The 16,683-nt window shown below is 63.8% G+C and overlaps 2 protein-coding genes across 2 annotated transcripts; one reads left to right on the top strand and one right to left on the bottom strand.

The window, feature by feature from the left end:
• Nucleotides 1–1,665: 1,665 nt before the first annotated feature.
• Nucleotides 1,666–6,179, bottom strand: CHRNB2 (cholinergic receptor nicotinic beta 2 subunit). The gene is made up of 6 exons (XM_080368782.1): nt 6,007–6,179; nt 4,948–5,093; nt 4,771–4,815; nt 4,136–4,245; nt 3,049–4,009; nt 1,666–1,995 (listed from the first exon to the last, which is right to left on the bottom strand). The coding sequence occupies exons 1-6, from the start codon at nt 6,047–6,049 to the stop codon at nt 1,825–1,827; spliced, it is 1,476 nt and encodes a 491-aa protein (XP_080224908.1). The 5' UTR covers nt 6,050–6,179; the 3' UTR covers nt 1,666–1,824.
• Nucleotides 6,180–6,732: 553 nt separating this feature from the next.
• Nucleotides 6,733–15,932, top strand: UBE2Q1 (ubiquitin conjugating enzyme E2 Q1). The gene is made up of 13 exons (XM_080368786.1): nt 6,733–7,120; nt 8,348–8,452; nt 8,790–8,894; nt 9,253–9,303; nt 12,213–12,353; nt 12,942–13,026; nt 13,482–13,542; nt 14,074–14,164; nt 14,262–14,320; nt 14,597–14,645; nt 14,851–14,946; nt 15,101–15,167; nt 15,494–15,932. The coding sequence occupies exons 1-13, from the start codon at nt 6,836–6,838 to the stop codon at nt 15,523–15,525; spliced, it is 1,227 nt and encodes a 408-aa protein (XP_080224912.1). The 5' UTR covers nt 6,733–6,835; the 3' UTR covers nt 15,526–15,932.
• Nucleotides 15,933–16,683: the final 751 nt, after the last annotated feature.

Genomic DNA, 16,683 nt, shown 5'->3' with positions numbered 1-16,683 from the left:
GTACCCTGAAATGACAGGACAGGGTTTTTCTGGCTCCTTCACCCACCTCTGTCTCTAGGATGGGGCGTTGCTTCTCCGGTCTGTGGGAGGCTGGTGGTGGCTGCAGGCCACGCCGCACGGCCGCTTCTCTCTGAGCTCAGCCCCACGCCGGACGCGCTCATAGAAGGTGAGAAGACGCCGTTGCCGTTCCACAGCCGGTTTATTGGGTGCTGGGTGCTGGAGAGCCGCCTGCTGTTGGCACAGCCCCTGGCCCAGTGCGCGGCTGGTGCTGGCTCTGCCCGGGACGGGGCAGTTGGCATCGGTGGGATTGCAAAGAGACCCCGGAAGGGTTAGTGTAGCCCGAGCCGAAGTCTTGAGGCTGGGGGAGCCCCGGCTCTGGCTGCATCTCAGGGTTGTGCACCCCCCTGCGCAGCAGCGAGGGCCACCAGGCAGGCTCCACACTGGCTGGAAGGCTGGGACGGGCTCGTGCCGCGGCCGACGGCGCTTGGACACTGACCGCAGCAGCCTCAGCACCCCGCTCTGCCCAGCGCACGGAGCAGGGTGACAGCGCAGGGACGGGGCTGGGGGCTCCTCATCCTGCTCAGGCTGCTGTGCCTGGAGCTATCGGGGTTCCTGCTGTGCTCCCCGCGCCCTCCTGCTCTACCGGGAGGCTCCAGGGCGCAGCGGGACCCCCGTCACCCAGCGCAGCACCGACAGCAGTGGGGGTGCAGAGGTGAGACAAAGCAGGATGAGCCCCTGGTGTGGGGGCTGCTTGAAGGGCAAAGCTCTGAAGTGTGGGGGCACACCCCGAGAGGAGGAGGAGGTCCAGGAGCATCAGCTGAAGCAGGCTGGGATTTCTCTGGCTGGGTGAAGTGCTGGGATTTAAATTAATTTCTAGTGCGTGGCTTCCCCCGGCACTGTGTGCCGCCGGCCCCCCGTCTGCGCCGCGCTCCCCCCGGCACGGGGGATTAGTGGTATTTATAGCAAACGCTCCATTTCAACTTTCCCCAACGAGGCCAATTCCTGCCTGCGAGGGAGACCGTGGGACACGTTGCTACCGGACCAGCCAGGGCCACCATCTCCTTGGCACAACTTGCCACAAGGACCTGGCCACCCTCCCAGCTCTGGTTGTGATTTATTCGTGTTTTCCGTTTGGTTTTTTTTGGTGTTTTTTTTTTTTTTTTCCTGGTGGAATTAATATTATGGCTGCTCTGGGTGCCGGAGCCTGGAGCTTGGCAGGGGTGAGTGGCACTGCCGGAGTGCAGAGCCATCCCTGGCACTCGCTGCCCTGGCCCTGCCTGCAGGTAGGACCTAAAAATAGCATCTGGCTGGTACATGCGGGAGAGCTGGAGCCGAACAGCCCCGTCCTCCTTCCCTACCTCCGCTCCTGCCGCAGCAGCGCGGCTCTACCCCGGCTGGGAGCCCTGGGGACGGCACAGGGGTCCGGCTGGGGCCCCCCCACGTTGTTGTGCTGGTGGGAGCAGATGCGGCAAGCGGAGCGTGGGGCTGGTTCCGCACCCCTGTGCCCCCTCAGCAGTTGAGATTTTCCTCTTCCAGAGCTGAATCCTCCCCAGCCTCTTACCCCAGCCACTGGAAGCCCACCCCCCACCCCCACAACCCTGGCTTCTCCCCCCTGCCTGCCGGGAGCGATGCGGGATGAAATCACGCTCGGTGGAAGCAGCCCCCTCCTCTGTGAGCATTTATTGGTTTGCAGTGGCTGCCCGGAGCCCAGCACCCGGCTCTCCGTCCCACTGGGACCCACTGGGCAGCAGGGAGAGGGCTCGGAGCCCACGGTCCCTCACTGTCCCTGGGGCAGGTGGGTGCCCCCCCACCCCCCACCCGGCGCTATTTGGAGGTGGGGGGACCCTGGCCGAGCTGCAGCAGGGAGTTGGTGGCGTAGTTCTGGAAGAGCGGCTGGAGGAACATGCCGACGGTGCCGAAGACGCAGACGAAGACGAAGATCCACAAGAAGAGGCGGTCGATGACCATGGCCACGTACTTCCAGTCCTCGCTCACCTGCGCGGGGCCGGGAGAGATGCTGGGTCAGGCCAGGCCCCCCGCTATCACCCGGGGCTGGACCAGGAGCTCCGCAGAGCCCCAAACCTGCTCCCTCAGCACCGCAGCTCCGGGGGCCCTGCCAGCTCGCCATGGCCCTGTGGGGCTCCCCCCACCGCCACCAGCGCCGAGCCTGGGAGACTCGTTCCCCCAGGGAGCTGAGCTGGGGGGGGGCAGCAGCCCCCAGCCCTGCAGCCCCAGCCCGGCCGGTTCCGCCAAATTCTGCATCCTCACGGTGCAGCGCGGGGTCAGGCCCCCCGGGAGCCTCCCGGCTTCCAGAGCGGCTGCTGCGGGCTGGGGCTGCGGCAGGGGGCGGGGGCTGCCGGGGGTCCCGGGGTGTAGGGCCAGGCAGGGACCCCCCCGGTGCCTGTATCCCACAGCCCTGCCCACCCTCAGCAGCCCTGCCTGCACCTCATATCCCTGCCCACATCTCACAGCCCTGCCTGCACCCCACAGCCCTGCCTGCACCTCATATCCCTGCCTGCATCTCTCACAGCCCTGCCTGCACCTCATATCCCTGCCCACATCTCACAGCCCTGCCTGCACCCCACAGCCCTGCCTGCACCTCATATCTCTGCCCGCATCTCTCACAGCCCTGCCTGCACCCCACAGCGCTGCCTGCATCTCACAGCCCTGCCTGCACCTCATATCTCTGCCTGCACCCCACAGCGCTGCCCGCATCTCATATCCCTGCCTGCATCTCTCACAGCCCTGCCTGCATCTCATATCCCTGCCTGCATCTCTCACAGCCCTGCCTGCACCCCACAGCACTGCCTGCATCTCTCACAGCCCTGCCTGCACCTCATATCCCTGCCTGCATCTCATATCCCTGCCTGCACCCCACAGTGCTGCCCACATCTCATATCCCTGCCTGCACCCCACAGCGCTGCCTGCATCTCACAGCCCTGCCTGCACCCCACAGCGCTGCCTGCATCTCATATCCCTGCCTGCACCCCACAGCCCTGCCCACCCCCCCGTAGCCCTGCCCGCCCCACCCCGCCTGCCCCGTCTCACGCTCTGGTCGTCGTCCTCGCTGCGCATGTGGTCGGCGATGAAGCGCACGCCATCCACCGCCTCCTCCAGCCCGCATGCGCAGCTGGCTGTGGGGGCCGGCGCCGGCCCCTGCTGCTCCCGGTAGCCGTTGAGCCCCTCAGCCTTGGCAGCGCCGGGGTTGGTGTAGCAGGTGCAGGCGCGGGCACCGGCCCGGAGGAAGAGGGTGGCGGTGGCAGCGCGCTCCTGCGTGTGTCGGCGCTGGCGCAGGCGCTGGCGAGCGCAGTTCTGCCGCGGCTGCTTCATGAAGAGCAGCGCTGGGAGCTTGCGGAGGAAGAGGGTGCGGACCCAGGGCGGCATGGTGTGCGTGGTGGGCGAGCGGTGGTGCACGTTGAGGACGCAGACACTGGTGACGATGGAGAAGGTCACCAGCACCATGGTGAACATGAGGTACTTGCCCACCAGTGGCACGTCCAGCGAGGTGGGCGGCACGATCTTGGAGATGAGCAGCAGGAAGACGGTGAGGGCGAGCAGGACAGAGATGCAGAGCGTCATCTTCTCACCGCAGTCGGATGGGAGGTAGAAGACGAGGATGGCCAGGGAGGTGATGAGGATGCAGGGGATGATGAGGTTGATGGTGTAGAAGAGCGGCTTGCGCCGGATGATGAAGTCGTAAGTGATGTCCACGTACGTGGAGTCGTCAGGGTTCTCGTTGCGTCGTCCTGGCAGTGCCACGATATCCCACTCACCGCTGGGCGTGAAGTCATCCAGGCTGGCCACCTCGCTCTTCAGCACCAGGTCGATCTCCGTGCGGTCATAGGTCCAGGAGCGGAACTTCATGGTGCAGTTCTGCTGGTCAAAAGGGAAGTGCTTCACCTCGATCTTGCACGCGCTCTTGTAGATGGCCGGCGGCAGCCAGAAGATGCTGCCATCGTAGGAGATCACTGCGTTGGAGTAGAAGGAGACCTCGTACATCCCGTCAGCGCTGGGGCAAAGAGATGCACTGTCAGCCCTGGCCATGCTCCAGCGGTGCGACAGCACCACCCCGAGCCCCGGGTGGGGCTGGGGGGACATGCATGGCACCCCCCCCTAAAAAAACCCAACCACCTACTTGTTGTAGAGCACCACGTCGGGCAGCCAGATGTGCTTGGAGGGCAGCCGGACCTTCTTCATGTTGTCGAAGTCCTCCGGCTTCCAGGTGAGGCGGTAGTCCTCCCACTCCTGCGGACAGGCAGGCTCAGCCTGGCCCCGCTGCGGGCAGGGGGGGCCCAGGGCAGGGGGCAAGGGAGTGCTCGGACAGGGGAACATGGGGGGACCCAGGGCAGGGTGCAGGGGGGTCCCCAGGACAGGGTGGACATGGAAGGGGGGGGTGGGGCAAGGTGCAGGGGGGTCCCCAGGACAGCGTGGACATGGGGGGACCCAAGGCAGGGTGCAGGAGGGTCCTCAGGACAGGGTGGACATGGGGGGGGGGGGGCAGGGGGTCCCAGGGCAGGGTACATGGGTGTCCCCAGGACAAGGTGGCCACAGGGGTGCTGGGGCAGGGTGCAGGGGATCCCAGAACAGGGTGGACATGGGGGGAGCCCAGGGCACTGTGCACGGGGGGCTCAGGGCAGGGTGCAGGGGGTCCCAGGACAGGGTGGACACAGGGGGCCCAGGGCAGGGGGCAGGAGGGACCCCAGGACAGGGTGGCCACGGGGGGGACTGGGGCAGGGTGGCCCCAGGGGCTGCAGGGCGCAGGGCTCCCACCTGGGTCAGCCAGACGTTGGTGGTCATGATCTGCTCCCGCTCGTGCTGCCGAGAGAGCGGGGCCAGTCAGCGGGGGGGGGGGGGGCTGGGGGCAGGGGAGGGGGCTGCAGGGCCCCCCGGGGGAGGGGGGGGCAGAGCCCCCCGGGGGAGGGGGGGGCAGAGCCCTGGCCCACTCACCACGCTGATGAGCTGCGCCAGGGACACCATCAGCTGCACCGTCACCAGCTCGGAGCCGTTGGTTGCCGGCCGGATCAGCTTGTTGTAGCGCGCGGGGTCCAGCAGATACTCCACCAGCCGCTCCTCCGTGTCCGTGCCCAGGCCCCCTGGGGAGGGGGGGGAGGCTGAGCCCCCCCACTGCTGGGCACGGCCCCCCCGGCGGGCTCCGGACCCCCCCCACCCCGTGCCTGCCCGGGGGTCTGGGCCTGGCAGCCCGAGGGGGGCTGTGATGGGGGGGGGGCAGCCAGCACAGGCAGGGCAGGGGGGGCGAGGGGCAGATGGGGAGACTCAGAGGGGGGGGGGCTGGGGGGGAGAAGCCGCGGGGGGGGCTGGGCAGGGGCTGAAGCCCTGGTGCTGCCAGGCAGGAGCCTGCTGGGTGTCCCCTCTGCCCTCTTCGCCTGTCCCTGCCCTCCCCTGCCTGCTTCTGCTTCATCCCTTGCCCATCCCTGCCCATCCCTGCCCACCCCTGCCTGTCCCCTGCCCATCCCTGCCCACCCCTGCCTGTCCCTGCCCACCCCTGCCTGTCCCTGCCCTCCCCTGCCCATCCTGCCCTCCCCTGCCCCACCCCTGCCTGTCCCCTGCCCACCCCTGCCTGTCCCCTGCCCATCCCTGCCTGTCCCTGCCCACCCCTGCCCATCCCTGCCTGTCCCTGTACTCCCCTGCCCATTCTCGACCACCCCCTGCCAGTACCTGCCTGTCCCTGCCCTCCCCTGCCGGTCCCTGCCGGTCTCTGCCGCCCCTGCCTGCCCCGGTACCCCCGCCGCAGGGTTCGGGCAGCCGGAGCCGCAGGGCCCAGCGGTGCCGCGGGAGCCGCAGAGCCCCGGGGGAACGGGGAGCCCCGGGAGCCCCGGCGGGCCGGGCCAGGGCAGCACCGGGGCCGGTGCCGGCTCTGCTCCGGGTCTGTGCGTGGCCAGTACCGGACGGCCCTATGCAACAGGCGCAGCCCCGGGGCCCGGGGCCCTCTCCGCCGGTGCCGGTGCCGGTGCCGGTGCCCGCCATACCCCCCTCCGCGGTACTTACGTCTGAGGGCGGCGAGGAGGCAGAGGACGCGGAGCAGCGCCATGGGGGCGGCCCGCTGCCGGTGCCGCTGCCGGTGCCGCTGCCGGTGCCGCTGCCGGTGCCCGGGCGCTGTCCCCGGTGCTGCCCGCGCTCTCCGCGGTGCTGGAGCCGGCGGCGGCGGCCCGGGCGGGGCGGCCCCGGGCGGGAGGCGGTGCCGGGCGCTGCGCCGGGGCCGTCCCGCGCTCCCCGCTCCGCCGCCGTCACCGCCGCCGTCAGCGGCCCCGGGGCCGCCCCCGCCCCCGCCCCCGTCGCGCCCCGGGGACACCGGGAGGGGGGGGGCGGGGTCCCCCGAGCCTCCGCTCAGCCGGGGCCCAGCCCCCAGTCCCTGCGCGCTACCGGCCGGGGGGGGGGGGCCCGCGGCGGGCACCGGAGGGGGGATGGGAAGCTCCCAGGCGGGTCGCGGGCCCCCCCGCAACCCTACCACACACGGGGCGTCTCGGGCCCCGGGACACCCCCGGACTTGCGGGACCCCTCAGGCCACACCGGGTCCCCCCAGACTTCGACCCCCCCCCCCCCGCGCCGGTGACCCCCGTGACTCCTCCCACCAGGGGCGGGGCTCTCCCCTCCCGCTCGCCCCGCCCCTCACTGTCCGGGGCGCCTGGCTGGCGTCACTTCCGGCTCGGCACCGCCCCGCCCGGGCGTGCGAGCGCTTCCGGCGGTTGATGCCCCGCCCCTTCCGCTGGCGACGGGAGGGGTCACTTCCGGAGAGCGGGGCCGTCCCGCCGCCATCTTGGGCCGGCTCCGGGGGCTGCGGCGGCGGCGGCGGCGGAGTGGGTCCCTCCATGGGAAGATGCAGCGGGCGGGGGCGGAGGAGGCGGCGGGGGCGCAGGCGGCGGCGGGGGGGCCCGGGCGGAGCGGGGCCGAGGTGGCGGCGGCCCCCGCCGGGCGGCTCCTGAGGCGGGAGCTGCGGCTGCTCGAGTCCATCTTCCACCGGGGCCACGAGCGGTTCCGCATCGGCAGCGCCTGCCCCGACGAGATCAGCTGCGAGTTCGTCCCGGGGGCCGGGGCCCGCGCCGGGGCCTCCGCCTCCCGGGGGCCGCCACCGGGGCCCGTCCGCATCCACTGCAACATCACGGTGAGGCCCGGGGGGGTGACACCGGCCCTGGGGGGCTCCGAGGGGCCCACCCCGGCACCGAGGGGCCCACCCCGAGCCGCTGTGGGGCGGCCGCGGCCCGTTAGAGCCCGGGGCCGTTACGGGCGGTAGGGGCTGGCCCGGCCCAAACTGGGCCCGGGGCACCGAGGGGCCGAGGCCAGGCTCAAGCGGCCGCGGGGGGAGCAGCCTCCGTGTCCCCCCCCCACCTTCCCGGGGCCCCCGAGCTCAACGGGGCTCTCCGCACAGGGAAGCGTCACCCAGCAGAACAGACCCGGCGCCTTCAGCCTCGATGGGGGGTGCGGGCGGGGGGGGGGGGGCAGTAGTCTCCCCTCCCTGGGTGTCCCTTCCTCCTGTCCGGAGCCTCTGCACCCCCTTTTCTGTACTTGCCCTGAGGTGGCTTTTTTAGAGGAGGGGTCCCAGGTGGCCCTGGCCAGTGATGCCTGGAGGAGGGGGTACCCACAGCCTCTGCGCCCCCTTTTCTGTGCTTGCCCTGAGATGGTTTTCTTCTGGGGGGGGGGGTGTCCCACGTGGCTCTTCACATCCACCCTGGCTCATCCTCACCTGGATTTTGGGGGATCCTGGTGCTGGGCCGGTTTGCGATGTGGTGCGGATCCCATCGGGCGAGGTTCAGGTGGTGTCGTGGCCACAGGGGAGAAGCAGAACCGGGAAAGCCCCCGGTGCGGTGCTGATCAGGGCCAGGATCTGGGATTTTCCCAAGGGACGACTCGGGAGCGTCGTCAGCGGCTTTGCCCTGGCTTAAAGACACCGCTTGGCCTCTGCCCCTCTGCGGGTGCTGCTGGGTCGCCTGATTCTTCTGCAGCGCTTCTGGTCCAGACCTGGCGAGGCACGAGGCCCGCGGGACGGCGTGGAACATGCTCCGTGTCCTGCCTTAACCCCCAAAGGCCCCAGTGGCCGGAGGGGTGGCCAAAATGTCACCAGCCTCCATATTCCACCCTGGGCTTAGGGGAAGCGGCACAGAGCTGAGCCAGTTGGAGCAGGGGGTTTGTTTTGCCCTTGGCCCCGGGATTAGCCTGGAGGAGGGATACGGTCACTCGGGGGCCATTCCCCTGATCTCTGCGGTCTGGAGGGATCTTTGGGAGATGTGGGGCTGCAGCTCCCTGTCCTGAGCTCGCTGCTCTCTTCCCTGCTGGCTGCTCTAGTGTGACGGAGGGAGCTGCAGCAGTTCAAACACCACCTTCTTGTTTCCAGGAGTCTTACCCAGCCGTTCCTCCGATATGGTCTGTGGAGTCGGACGATCCGAACCTGGCAGCTATCCTGGAGAGGCTGGTGGAAGTCAGGAAAGGAAATACGCTGGTGAGGGGGCGCTGCCTGGGGCAAGGGGAGGGGTGCCGAGAGGCTGGCTGCTTCGGGAGGGTAAAATCCTTGCTGCGTGCCTCCAGCTGTGGGGGCGCCTCTGGTCTCATAAGGATTCAGGAAATTTAGGATGAGCAGCTCTGACTTCTCTTGAGTCTCATGCTGGGGTGTGATTTTCCTCCCCTGTGTCGGCTGCTGCTTGGAGTGGGAAGGAGCGGCCTCTGAGCCTTGGCTTGCTCATTTGTGAGGGAAGGCGTTGCAGGGCTGAGGGCAGCTGAGGCTTGGCTGGGTGTGGGGGTCTCTGCACCTCTCTGACACTTACCTGGTCTCTGGACAGCTTTTGCAGCACCTGAAGCGAATAATCTCCGACCTGTGCAAACTCTACAACCTCCCTCAACATCCAGATGTTGAAATGCTGGACCAGCCTCTGCCGGCGGAACAGGTGAGTGACCCGGGATGAGACTTTTGAAGCTCATAAAATGAGTTCCCTGGAGTTTGCTTTAGAGGTTGAGGCTTCTGTGACCCCCAAAAGAGGAATGCAGCAGGTGAGGTGTTGATCTCCTCTCCCCAGGGTGGATTCCTGTCCTGGGTGATGCCAGCCTGCTCCATTGGGCCTCAGTGCTGTTTAGCTGCTCTGGTGTGGGTTCCTGTAAAGGTTCTGGGCTTCACTCTGCTTTTAACTTGGTGGTTCTTGTAAATCCCTGTTTAACCTTTCCTCAGAAGTGTCTGGGAAGGCAGGAGAGCATTGCCCCAGGAAGCTGAAGGTGCAATCTCTTGTCTCTGTCCTTTTGTCCCCGCAGACCGTGCAGGAAGAGGTGTCCTCTGAAGAGGAAGATGAAGAGATGCCAGAGGTAAGTGCTGCCTCGCTGCGTGAGGAAGTACGCCAGAGAGCTGAGCGCAGGGAGATGCCCGCGGAAAGGTGCGAGGGCACAGGGATTGTGTCTGGGAGGAGCTTGGGGAGTCCAGGCAGGGAAAAGTTTGGCACAGCGTTGAGATTGTTCTCAGCATTTTGCTGCTGTGGACCCAGGTGCTGAGCCACGGGTGGGAGCAACCTGTTCACAAACCACAGGGGCCTGCAGCAGCCAAGAGGTGCAAAGGCATCCAGACGAGCTGAGAGTGGAGCCTCTTGGACAGCTCTCTCTGCTCGTGCTGCTGTGCTCTAGAGCCTGAAATTTACTCACGAGTGATGGGATTTCCGGGGTGCCGTCTCTGGTGGGGAAATCGCACCGTGAAAACGGGACTCCCGCAGAGAGGATTAAGGTAGGATGGCTGGGCATGTGAGCAAGCTAATTGGCAGGAGCAGCAGAGGCAGCCATCGTTTACTGCAGGCTGAGAATATCATGCTGCAAAACCTGCAGGCTTCGGTTGTTTGGTTTGCGGTTTAGAGATCTCTAGAAGTGGGTGGAATAATCTTGAATCTCCATGGTGACATTTAGCGATGCCTCACGCGCCTCTCCTGGGGTGTGAGAGGCACGGGCATCGAGTCAGCAGCACCACAGAACCTGGGGGCAGGTCACTTAGCAGCGTGCTTAGCAGTTTTGGGGGTTTAGCAAAGTTAATAGCCTGCTAAATCAAAGCTGGCCTTTGCCAGGGTCCCCAGAGAAAATGCGGTGGCTTAAACTGGTACCGGTGTAACCTGGCATATCTGCAGACTTGCCACTTCGCGGCAAACTGGTGATGTGTGAGTCCTCACGCTCCTGTGGGCTGAAAAGCAATCCTCAGGAGCGGAGTGTTTCCCCCTCACGCTTTCTGCTAACGCTGTGCATCGTCGTGCAGGGCCAGCGCTGTCGCTCAGAGCAAAGGTTTCCTGCTGACTAGTTGGATTTGTTGGGCTGTGTCGGAAGAGCAGAGCAGCAGAGCCGTGCCCTGGTGCAGATATGCATTATGCAGGTTAATCCACTCGAGGGATTTTCTAGGAGGATCTATTTTTCCTGTGTGACAGTCTAAAAATGTCAAAGCCCTTCCAAAAATGCTGCTTATCCAGAATAGCAGCAGCTAGCCCGGAGAGGCTGAAGTAAACACTTGTTTGGAGGATTTAATAGCAGCCCTGGAGCCGGGTGCACCCACAGCCATTTGCAGGCAGCTTCCAGGTAGCTGTGGTGCTGACACAGTGCATGGGGGGAGATCTCCGCCGTGGCCCCCATCGCTGCGACTGGTTTTTACTGGGTATTAACATCAGAGTCTGGTGGAAAGGGATGCAGGACAGCGTCTGCCAGCAGGGTTAAGGAGAGCGGCAGGGCATGCAGCGCGGTGCTGAGCTGATCTACAAAGAGCTTCCAGACACGCTGTGAAACGTCACCTCTTTTGGAGGGGAGGATGTCCCAGGCCACTGAATTTCCTGTGTGAGGGTCTCTTCTCCTTGTGCGACCTCTGCTCACGTTGGGTTTTGGCACGTGAAGGGGGAACGGCCCGGCCCGGCAGCGCCGCACCCGGTACCTGTGCTTTGTTCCAGCCATCCAGAAATGTGGCACAGGGCGGCTTGAGCCCTGTGTGTGACGAGATGCGAGTGCCCTTCAGTTAGACTGGGCTCGTGGGGGAGCGTACATAAGATAAATGGCCAATTCTAGATGGGCATGTGTGGTGGTTTGACCTTGGCTGAGTGCCAGGTGCCCACCGAAGCCATTCCGTCACTCGTCTCAAGCAGGCAGGGGAGCGAAAATGTAATGAAAGACTCGTGGGTCGAGATAATGGCAATTACCATCACGGGCAAAACAGACTCGACTTGGGGAAATTAGTTTAATTTATTACCATTCAAATCAGAAAAGAACCATCTTCCCCCCCACCCCTCCCTTCTTCCCGGGCTTAATTGCCAGTTCCTCAACCTCCTCCCCCCCGAGCAGCACAAGGGGACGGGGAATGGGGGTTACAGTCAGCTCATCACACGTCGTTTCTGCCGCTCCTTCCTCCTCACACTCTTCCCCTGCTCCAGCGTGGGGTCCCTCCCGCGGGAGACAGTCCTCCACGACCTGCTCCAGCGTGGGACCCCCGCGGGGCCACGGGTCCTGCCAGCAAACCTGCCCCAGCGTGGGCTTCCCACAGGTCACAGCCTCCTGCGAGCACCCCCTGCCCCGGCGTGGGGTCCTCCCCGGGCTGTGGGTGGGGGTCTGCTCCCCCGGGGGCCGGGGGCACAGCCTGCCTCGCCGGGGGCTTCACCTCCAGCTGCCGGGGAATCTCTGCTGCGGCCGGGAGCGCTCCTGCCCTGCCCTGGGGGTCTGCAGGGCTGCTGCTCTCACAGTCTCGCTCCTCTCTTCCCCTGATGCAGATTTATTTTATTTCCCCTCCTTCTTAACACGCCATCAGAGGCGCTGCCGCCATCGCTGCGGTGGGTCCATCTCGGAGCCGGCTGGCATTGGCTCTGTTGGATGTGGGGGGAAGCTTCTGGCAACTCCCCGAAGCCACCCCTGTAGCCCCCTGGCTACCAAACCCTTGCCAGCAAACCCAGTACAGCATGATATTTGGAAGGGAAGAACCCAGCTACCAAAGAGCTCGTACAAGCCCGATTTAATTCTGGAAAAGGAATCGTGCCGCTCTGCCGGCTGCCTTTGGTAAGGGAGGGCAGCGGGGGCCCAGTGCCGGAAACCTTTTCGCTGAGCGTGCCCAGGTCTGGTGTCTTCCACCCGGTTTGTGCCTCGGATCAGGGCTTGGGGAGGGGAAGGAGCACCAGGAATCCTTCCTGGTCCAGGGCAGCTTCCATCTGCAGTGCTTGGAGCGGGGAGGAGCGAAGACACGTCTCCCACTAGCTCTCCTCTCGCCTTCCCAGGACACCGAGGACTTGGACCACTATGAGATGAAAGAGGAAGAGCCGGCAGATGGGAAGAAGACAGAGGATGAAGGCATTGGGAAGGAAAACCTCGCCATTTTAGAGAAAATAAAAAAGAACCAGAGGCAAGATTACTTAAATGTACGTGTCACCGGGCGGGCGGGGGGGTTGGGGAAGCGGAGGGACCCAAGGGTGACAGCAGCAGAGGGACCCAAGGGTGACAGCAGCGGAGGCACCCGCTCACCCTGAGTCGGAGGGGCTGTCCCCGGCCAGAGGTGCAGCGGTGGCTCTTCGGGGCTGGCGTGGCTGATGCAGGGGGCTGCGAACTGCCTCCGCGGCTCGGGGAAATGCGTGAGCCTCGGGTAGCGTTGGTGCTACGTGGGGCAGCCTTCCTGTCGCGAGATCTGGGGTTCCCCTCTGCTCCCGGCAGCCGCACCTCGCTGCGGGCTGGGGAGGCGGCGGGTGGGTTGTGCTTTTCTTATACTCCTGGGCTGAGATTCTTAGAGCTGAGAGGGCATGGAGGCATTCCTGCTGCAGCTCTGCTGCCTGGGGCGGCGTGTTTGGAGCAAGGGAAGTTCTTGTAGGGGGAAAGGGGAAGACTGAGAGGTGGGGGGCACGGTAAGGTCTAGTTTAGGGGCCAGGTGGGAGTTCTGGCTCGGGTGTTGGCCTCGTAGAGCAACAGCCGTGGTGGGTGCGGTGTAACGATGCAACTTCCCAAATTCCTCCCAGGGTGCAGTGTCTGGGTCTGTGCAGGCCACCGACCGGCTAATGAAGGAGCTCAGGGATATTTACCGATCACCAAGTTTCAAGGGTGGTAAGTACCACGGGGAGCTCGGGGGAAGGGGCTGCTGCTCCGCTCTTCGTGACGGGGTTTTCCTCGTCGTCCTGGGTGGTACCTGATGGGCCTTAGAGCTGTTGAGCTCAGCTGGGGGGGAGGGGATCTCTGGCCATCGGTTGTCGCTCTGTCAAGAGCGAGCAAAACTGCCTTTCTGTTCCCTGCTAGCGCTGGCTGGAAGGTGAGGAGCGTGCTGTGGGTGGGGGGCTTACCTGGCTTGGAGGGTGATGGTCCTCCTGCCCCTTCCCTGAGCCCAAGGACTTGGGAAAGACCAACGGGATGGTTCTTCTGGAGAAGTGCTGCTTCGCGGAGGGGTCTGTGCCAGGCTGAGGTGGTGCTGCAGGGCCAAGTGGGGGTTGAAGTATGGGTGGGTGGTGGCTCAAGTCGCTGTTCAGCCTCCCCCCGTAGTGACACCCCTCTTCTCTGCCTCGCAGGATACTATGCAGTTGAACTAGTGAACGACAGCCTGTACGATTGGAACGTCAAACTCCTGAAGTAGGTGGCATAGCTCGGGATCATGCAAACTGTGGTGGGACCAGAATGTCCCTGTGAGCCAGAGGGGGAGTGGGCAGGGCAGGGGAGCACCTGGCAGACCTTGGGTTAGCTTCTCTCGGGCAGCTCGCTTGCTGTCTCCGCATCAGAAAGGAGATGACGTCTCCGGAGAAAGATGAGAATATCTGAGGGCTCTGCAAGTCTGTCTGCTGTTCCTAGAGTCCTGGAAGAGGTGCATCAGACAAAACCCCGAGCTTTCACACCCTCCAGACACGGCTGCTGCCTTTTCCTTGGGCCAGGCAGTCTTTTATTTTTAAGCTGGCAGCATGCAAAAAGGGTGTGATGGTCTTCTCTGCAAACCGGGAGCAGAATGCTGACAGCCCGTGCTGTCGCTGCCCTCTGGGTGCGAACCCGCGGGCCGGCGTGGCAGCCAGGTTGTGCAGGTACAGTAGCTCTGGGCTCGGGCGGCAGCGAGCGCAGCTGACTCGAGGTGCACGGCCTCGGCTCTGACCCTCGGGGATTTTCGTTCGGCAGGGTTGACGAGGATAGCGCTTTGCACAACGATCTCCAGATCCTCAAAGAGAAAGAAGGAACAGATTTCATCCTCCTCAACTTCTCCTTTAAAGTAAGGCTTCCCGCACCTCCCCCTCCTTGAGGCACGCTTGCCGCGGCGAGTCCTCAGTGATGTTTCTCAGCGGCTTTGTTCCCTTCTCTCCTTCCAGGATAACTTTCCTTTTGATCCACCATTCGTAAGGGTTGTGTCCCCGGTGCTGTCAGGGGGGTAAGTGACTACCTGCCTCCGCTCACCGTCTCCCGCGCTGCTTGCCGTTCTCACCACGAGTTTCTCTAGCGCTGCCCCTAATCGCCCCGATACCAGCTTGCAGTCGCTCTCCCGGGAAGCGTAGGTGGGGGGGTTGGATTTTTTTTTTTTGTTGTTGTTGTGGTGGTGTATGTTTCCATCTGAGATCGACCCTGAGACAACGATCCGTCTCTGGAGCAGCGGGTGGGTGAGGCTGTGGCTGGCTCTGACATAACGTGGCCTCGTTTCTTCCCCAAGGTACGTTCTGGGTGGCGGTGCCATCTGCATGGAGCTACTGACAAAACAGGTGGGTCCCTGCCGCTGCGTGGGCTTGGGTAGCCGCTGCTCCGCCACGCCTTGTGTTCCTGCTACCAGCCAAATCCTGCCTGCACCCCCGGCTGGCAGCTTGCGATGCCCGCGCCGGGCTCAGAACCTTTTGCTGGGGTGGGGAAGCACAGCCCCTGGGCGGGGGTCCTGCCTGTGCTGGCCTCACTGCTGCGTTGTGTCCCCAGGGCTGGAGCAGCGCGTACTCCATCGAGTCAGTGATCATGCAGATCAGCGCGACTCTGGTGAAAGGGAAAGCACGAGTACAGTTTGGAGCAAATAAGGTAGGGCCGGGTCGGCGTAAGAGAACGCGGGGAGCGGTGGGAAGCGGGATGGGGGCGGGTGAGCGGATGGGTGGCGCTGGCGGCGTGGTGCGGGGGCAGGGGCAGTTAGCACTGGGTTCCGGTGGGCTGATGGTCACCCTGGCTTCCCTTGCAGAATCAGTACAGCCTGACGAGAGCACAGCAGTCCTACAAGTCCCTGGTTCAGATCCACGAGAAGAATGGTAAGGGCTGAGGGGAGGGCGTGCGTTTCCCCTGCCAGCCCGGGCTCCCCTAGGCCCGGCATCTGACAAGCCACCGGAATTTTTTTCCGCCCACCGTCTGGCTGCAGTGTCCCTCTGCCCTATCCTGGTCGGTGCTGAGCTCCCTCAGCCGTGACTGGAGGCAGCACTCGGCTGTCCGCCTGCTCTCGGGGAGCAACCAGGAGAGAAACCCCCCCGGTGCTGGGGGAGATGTGGCACTTGGGAAGCGGGACTGGACGCGCTTGCGCTGCCGCTTTCTGCAGCGTTTCCCGGCGTGGATCCCTCATGGATCTCTCTTCTCGTTCCAGGCTGGTACACACCACCCAAGGAGGATGGCTAGCGCGGATGCTGTAGGACCAATCTGATTATCTTCTGGATGCTCTACTTGGATCTTACCGATGCCTCTTGGCTTTCTCCCAGGATGTCATAGCTCTGCCTGTTGCAGGACAATAATGGCTGTTAAAAAAAAAAACTCTAAATAAAACTGTTTAAGCAGTTGGACTGACCTAAAACACTTGCTGGACCCTTGCTAGCAGGCATTCTTGTTAAAACAAACTTTTGAGCCTCTTGTATCGCTGGAAACTTTCAACTCTACTCCAGTCTAGAGCGTCCTCCTTACCTATGCTATGGATTTAATTTATTTTCTTATTTCATGTACACTGCTTTTTTTTGTTACAGTGTATGATGGATGTGTATGGAAAATGTATCTTTGGAGAAAAAAAAAAAATTACAGTTTGTTAATTTGAAGATGCTGGTCTGAATAATTTTTCTTTTTTCCAAGTTGCTGCTGGGTGGATCGTACCCTGAGCTGGCAGCGGCAGGAGCAAAGCCCTTGGTGGCATCTTCAGCCCTGGGGGGGGGGTGGATGGAGCCGAGGGGCTGCGCTGGAGGTGGGGGCGCAGGAACGGCCTGAGATTCTCGGTACTTGCTACGAAGCCCCCCCTGGACAAGCCACAGGAAGGTCTGGAGCAGCTACCTTGGAAAAAGAAAACTGTTTTTTTCTTCTTTTTTTCTTTTTTTTTTTTTTTTTTTTTTTTGGCAACAAGGGAGCAGGGCTTCTGTCCCCTTCTCGCTTAGGCCAAGGACAGACTTTTTATAAACTGCCACCTTGCACCCCTGCAGGTGGGGGAGGGGAAGGTCCATAAGCCTTTTTTTATGGGTGAGGGGGGTGTGGGTGCCCCCCAGGGCTGCCAGCTCACCCCCATCTCCGTGTCCCATCTTACCAAGCACTAAGAGAAGCAAGAGGCTCAAGTGGGCGAAGGGGAGCGGGGGCAGCGCTGGCTGCGCTCGCTGCTCTCCTCCCTCCCCAGGACTCACTCCTGCAGCCACGGGCGTGGGGCTGGAGGGTTTTATTTTAGATTTTTCCTCCTCATTCCTGCTCAGCTCGGTGCTGCAGTCGTGCCCCTGTCCCTTCCTCAACTCCCTCTGCCCCGCTGGGAGGCTGCTGGAAGGAGATTTGGGTGTCGGAGCTGCTCCGGCTTCTGGGGCCGTGTCCTCG

Source organism: Falco punctatus (genome assembly GCF_963210335.1).
Source record: "Falco punctatus genome assembly, chromosome: 18".
Classification (NCBI taxonomy): domain Eukaryota; kingdom Metazoa; phylum Chordata; class Aves; order Falconiformes; family Falconidae; genus Falco; species Falco punctatus.
The sequence above is the reverse complement of the archived record's forward strand: the minus strand, read 5'-3'. Positions and strand labels throughout refer to the sequence as shown.